This window comes from Egretta garzetta, unplaced genomic scaffold (genome assembly GCF_000687185.1).
Source record: "Egretta garzetta isolate BGI_Z169 unplaced genomic scaffold, ASM68718v1 scaffold419, whole genome shotgun sequence".
In the NCBI taxonomy this organism is placed as follows: Eukaryota; Metazoa; Chordata; class Aves; order Pelecaniformes; family Ardeidae; genus Egretta; species Egretta garzetta.
In genome coordinates, this window is record NW_009260777.1 from 472,837 (window position 1) to 479,027 (window position 6,191).

The following is a 6,191-nucleotide window of genomic DNA, read 5'->3' on the forward strand; positions in this document are numbered from 1 at the left end:
GGATCTATCTGAGAGCACCATGGGAGGTGGACCATGCTCTCAGCATGCTCTTCTTGCCACATCCCCCTCTGTGAGCTGAGGTAACGAGTTAGCTATCACAGCAGAGGACACAGGGCTAGTAGGGAAGATCAGTAATCTAAAGTGATGTAGTTATCTGCTCTAGGGTAGATACTTTCCCTCTATGTGCAGTACAATAGCAATTACAGTTTGTGCTTTGAGCTCATTTAAAAACAAAGCTGACAACGGCAGATACTACTAAAAATCTGAAGCTTATTGAACTAGGGGGGTGCTGTGCCCCCTGCCACCCCAGACTGGGTTAGCTTGACTGACTTGGATGTAGTGAGCTTGCAGCATTTCAGAAATTGGGCATGTGAAGCTGTTACTCTCAAGCATTATGTGCACCAGATAAAATAACATGAGAGAGAGAAAAAAATTGTGTTTGCATTTTTTTTTAATAGAAGAGATTTCTAGTCATTCAAACAATACTGGTGACATAAAATAACATGTTAATGCACTTTAATGTCATCTAAATATATGTATAAATTCCAAGGGTAGACTTACATGCTTAAAGTATCCCTTTAAAAGACATTTTTGTATGAATTTCAGAATTGCAGTCAGTACAATACAGTAGGAAATCAGCAGTTAAATGTTGCAGTTCCACATTTTTTGGAATCCTTGTTTTCTTTACCATCCTGCCATATCTACTTCTTCCAGTTAACTCTGGCTGCAGGTACCACTACCACGTGTAAGCAGGAGGGAGTTCTCTAACAGTGGTGTAGTGCTGCCAGCCAGGGCAGCATGGGCTGAACTTGAGATTTAACGTGAAGCCCCGCACCAGGAGGTTGAGCAGCGAACTGACACTAGAACTTTGGCCTGGTCTTTGAAAAGCACTATTTTAGAAACAAGGAGTGGTCCCTGCAAGTGCTTCTTGGTGATTTTTCAAAAGAAGATAAGATTTTTCATTTCTTCTGTTAATAATATTTTATTTCTTGCAAGCGGTGAAAACCCAACATGCCCAGAAAGACCAACAGCAGTGCAACTCAGAGCTAGATTATAGTTTGCAGAATAGAGACACAGTTGCATATAGATATGTTGGCTCTTTAAGCCATATCCATGGCCAAAGCCTCATTTTGAAATCATCAGTGATGCACAGTAGTCCTCTAATCCTCTTAACTTCTTTCACTCTAAAATTGTATCTGATGCAAATAGGCTAAATTAATTTGAACACCTACACTTAACTTTTTTTCATATCCTTAAGCGTAATAATAAAAAATTATTTCAGTACTGCTCCTAAGATAGTATGCTTGAAAATTACTTTAAATTCAGTATAGAAAATAAAAGCTTTTATTTCGAGAAAGGACTGTTGGAATGAAATGTGCTCTCAACACAACATTTTTTAGAACCCAGTCTAATTTTTGTTGTGATGCTACTGCTTTTAAATCTGTATTCAGGAAATGTTTCACCTTATGAACTCTGGGAGGAAAAAAAAAGCACTGCATTTCTTTATTAAAAATTTTAAACTGTGGAAAATGTAAGTCATGGAACAAAGTTTCCTCATGCTAATTAATGATTAATGTCTTTTAGAGATGAAAGCAAGCTAAAAAAGATTCAGCTACAATATTTCATTAAATTAAGCACTATCATGTGCCACACCCCTCCTCTTCTGTGCATACAAAATACTTAGAATTTTGGGTTAATAAGTACAATAATTGTTTAGTGCTCTACTTAAGTTCACATCTAGAAACAGAGACTAGGGCACTGCCTTGGCTTGTTATGGATAACTTTAGATGCTTATGCACTACTAGGGACTTCACAGTCCATTATTCGCTGCCTAATTTCCATGTATAATTCCTGTTTCAATAACCACTTAAGATCAGGAGCTGCAAGTGCTGGAATGCTAAGCAGGCAGAAAGCAAGAGCTAGCCTTCAGGGACAGCCTTTTTGGAGCTTGGCTGTCTTACTCGGAGTGATGGAAAGCCTTCTGCTCGCTCACAGTTCATAAACCGTTTCTGAAAGTCAGCATCTGTGCTGTTACTCCCAACAAAGAATCACAATCTCTTTTTCTTTTTAAAACAACAGGATATTTATTTACTTATTTTCTGTTTTTCTACTACACTGGCTGAAACGCCAAAGAGGTTTTCCACCTCCCTATTCAAACCACAGCACTCGGGACATTACCCCTGGAAGATGATTGCCACCCTCCTGTTAAAGCTATCTTGTTTCATGCAAAAGGCTACAAGGTTCATGGGGCCAGAAGGAGAACCCAAACACAAGTCTGACCATGGTCTAAACCACAGGGCTATTTTCAGGCCCAAAGTGGAAGTCTTAAAAGGAAGTCTGTCAGTTCATACTACACTAGCAAATATTATTACTATTCATATTGCAGCCACGTTCTGAGTGCAGGATTTGTAAATTTTTTAGGCAGTTTTAAAAGACAAATTGCATTTTCTAAATGGCTGACAGTAGCTCATACACGGACAACTCATATATTAGGGAGAAAAGAGTATTTTATACCCTTTTATAACATTCAAAGTGTAAAAATGCTTTAAACTTGATTTTTCAGATTATATTCTCTGGAACAAAGGGAGATTTCTGCATGCTTGCTCAAATTGTATGAAGTCTACCCAAAGGAAGGAAATTTTCTTATGGCTCTTTCCTCTTCCTTAATGCTTCAAGGACAAAATTAAGTACAGAGTAGAGTAATACCAGGAAACCAACCTCAACAACAGTTGCATCTTAGGCATTAATGACTTTGTTTGGTTTTGCCTAGGGAAAGCAAGGAAATGCGTGCCAACCAGGCTAAAATATCTATGGAGAACAGCAAAGCCATAAGCCAAGACAAATCCATCAAAAATAAAGCGGAAAGAGAGAGGTAAGTATCAAATCTCCCTTCCCAAGAAGGGAGAATGCTGTCAAAGGCTGACAGGTGAACTTGTGACTTAATTCTATTAAAACCATGCATCTATGTATGGAAACAATGTCTAATGATTGTACTGAATATATTTTAGATGACAGTTTTAGGAAAAATACTGCTTTTCTTGTACTTATCCTTTTAATAAACGTAATGCCCTGATCAAGGAAATAAAAAGATTCTTAACTTTATACTCATCAGATATGACTGACTGCTGTAGGTCTAATCACACTATTGAATTGAAACACATCTGTAAGAATGTTAGTGATTGTATTTAAGGTGCAAATTTTGCTGTTGCTTTTTAAATTAAATGAGGGCTATACTGCAAAGGAAGCCCAAGCTTCTGTTCTAGCTGGGGAGGCAGCATCACTGAAAACACAGGAGGTGGTGGCTGTGAAAGGGTTTCTCACTCATCTACTGATAACACAGAGGAGAGGTGGAACAGAAGGAAGGAGTGCTAAAAGTGATGATAATCAGTGGAGAGAGTGATGGAAGACAGGAATGAAGAAGCAGGATAGGTACTCCACAACAGCACACATGTTGCTTCTCCACGCCTGACCTGAACTGCAGCTCTCTCCCTCTTTACATGCTGGCACTGGAGACCTGGCCAGCATCCAGGCTCGGCAAACCAAGGGCACTGCTGCACATGCGCGTTTGGGGATGACAGCCTTAATTGACTTGACAGACTAGAGAGACACTTGCCAGTACCAGCGACAGACTTTTTGGAGGATTGATCTGCATTATAGCTCTTTTAAGTTTCTTCTATGTATTGTAAAAGTTTCCAAATGAATAGATAAAAGCAGAGTCTACATGATGACATCTCATAAGCCTTCAGGGTTTCCCCTTCAACTTTGGGATTGCCATCTGGCTCATTCTTTCCTCTTTTACATTCCCTCCTTGGCACTGCGCTATTTTGGTGAAAAAGCTTGAGCTTGTTCCCCCTGAACTAAGTCCCTGGAGTGTTACAGACTCCGAGCTCATCATGAAGATGAGTTGTTGGAGCCCTTGGTAATGGTATGCTTAGTTAGTACAAGACCTCCACTAATGACTCCAAGATAAATCAGTTCCCAGATTTGAAAGCAGTCTGAATGCAGTTCTGGTTTCAGGCTTTGTGATTAGTCTGATTCATCTCTTCAAACTATTTTTGGTATATTTCATGATGGAAATCTTAGGAAGGGACACCTTGCAGTTAGGTATGTTATGTACATATTAATTGTATACTTATCTTTTTGGTTAAATAACAGCTTTAAGAACCTTACAGCATTGGTAAGCTGTAACTTTACTTCTGATCATCAGAAGGTTTTTCCATGACCACTGTTAAGAGATGCAGCACTTCTTATAGACCAAAATAAATTGAGAGCAGAGTGCAGTAAGGGATACACAAATTAATTAAACATTTTTTTAAGTTCTGTCCACCACTTTTGAGTAAGGGAAAAAGCAAACTTCATTCACAACAGTCTTGGTGGGGGTTTTTTTTCAAGTCTTCTTACTGTTAATGTACTTGGAAACCTTTAAGTGTAGAGGTGCATAGCCAGAGGAGTGTACAATTTGCCATTAGTCCCACATGGCACAGATAATCAGAAATCAAAATATGCCTTATGAGTTTGTGATTCTCTCTGTTGGGTTTCTTTTTTTCCAATGAGTCTTCATGGACAATGTTTGAATTTTTTTAGGCGAGTCAGAGAACTGAACAGCAGCAACACAAAAAAGTTCCTGGAAGAGAGAAAAAGGGTAACTATAACCTTGACAAAGTCATTGGGCACTATTTCTGGACGTTCGTTTTCATTCCTCTGTGTTGAAAATCCAGCTCTAGTAAACAGACAGATGTTTGTTCTTGCTTTGTTCCACATACCTATAGTGTAAAAGATCTAACATCTATAGAAGAGGAAGCTATTTTAAATTAACAAAATTACTATACATTGTTGTGTATTTGCTACTTTTATGCAACATATATATGTAATATGTATAATATACATATATTGTTATACGAATAGGTCTTCTTAAGACTGGGTAATAGAATAGGCCCCCTGTGATGTTTTGTGCCATCCAAATGGGACAAGACAGTGTACATATGTGGATGTTTCAAGTAAGTTTTTGTTTTGCTTGTTAATAATGTATTACATTTTCCCCATTATTTTCTCTTGCTTACAGCTGGCAATGAAGCAGTCAAAGGAAATGGATCAGTTGAAAAAAGTTCAACTTGAGCATTTAGAAGTCTTGGAGAAGCAGAATGAGCAGGTATCTTATTTTAAAGGCTTAAAAGAAAAGCAAGGTAGTGAAAGCAGTAACCAGAATCAGGCTGAGTAGAATTCTGAATGTAAGTTGTTACCAAACTTGGGGAAAATGACCTCGTTCATGGTTGTTCACCTACTTGGGGAGTTAAAATGAAGAGGTGAGGCGACTTAAATAATGATACGGAACCAGATTTGCTTCAGATAAGCATGTGAAAGCCAGAGTCTGTCCTTTCAGCTGTTCAGCCACTTTTGATACTCATTAGCTAGATATGACAGTCATAAAAGGCCCAGCATATCCATTTTAATTGCTCCCAAAAAGTACCTCAAGCAAATCTGTTTCCTTCATTTTGGAACTTACATTTCCAGTGCTGATTGGAAAATAGGGGTGGAACACATGCACAGAGCATCTCTGAACTCTGAGACAGTTAGTTTGGACTGAATTCTAGAGATGTATGGTAGCATGGGGAGTTTTATCTGTACTAGTACACCCTTTCCTAATTAAAATACCTTATTATTTCCTGCTAGTTTATAAGCCTTTTTTTTTTTTTTTTTAATTGAAAAACTTGGCAGAGAAAGGAAAATTCTAATCTTATTTCTGGTAAAAGAAACGCTGTGTTCTGAGCAGTTCCCTTGCTGAAAGGTTGAGCCAGCAGAGCTGTAATAATTGCATGGACTTGCAGTACTGCACTTACAAAAATGTAAACTGCAAGGGGAATGTACCCAGCAGTTCAGTGAGATGTGAGAGAAGGGGCACATTTAATACCCATTGCTTTCAAGGGTTATGTACTTCTTGGTTTACTAAATGTTCAGAACTTGAACTCCCTGGCAGACATTATAGTATGAATTAGAGCCATCTTGCATAATGGGAAGGAAGAGAAGAGTTCATGCAAATCAAGTATTTCCACTATCAGGAGAGAGCCCTACAGCCCCAAAAGCTGTAGCCTGGTTAACTTCTAGGGGGTTGACAGCACGTAGAATGGCAGGCAGCTGCTGCCACCAAGCCCCAGCAGCCACATGCTCCACCTCCCTTCTGGACCAAAAACAAC

At 38.7% G+C, this 6,191-nt stretch overlaps 1 protein-coding gene across 6 annotated transcripts in view; it reads left to right on the plus strand.

Annotated features, from left to right (window-relative positions):
• Positions 1–6,191, plus strand: part of PLCB4 (phospholipase C beta 4) — a 194,689-nt gene that overhangs the window by 184,440 nt on the left and 4,058 nt on the right. For all 6 annotated transcript variants that reach the window (XM_035901740.1, XM_035901741.1, XM_035901739.1 and 3 more), the window contains 3 exons: positions 2,771–2,872; positions 4,585–4,642; positions 5,063–5,149. In XM_035901740.1, the coding sequence (XP_035757633.1) occupies positions 2,771–2,872; positions 4,585–4,642; positions 5,063–5,149 (247 nt within the window). The remainder of the gene's footprint in view (positions 1–2,770; positions 2,873–4,584; positions 4,643–5,062; positions 5,150–6,191) is intronic.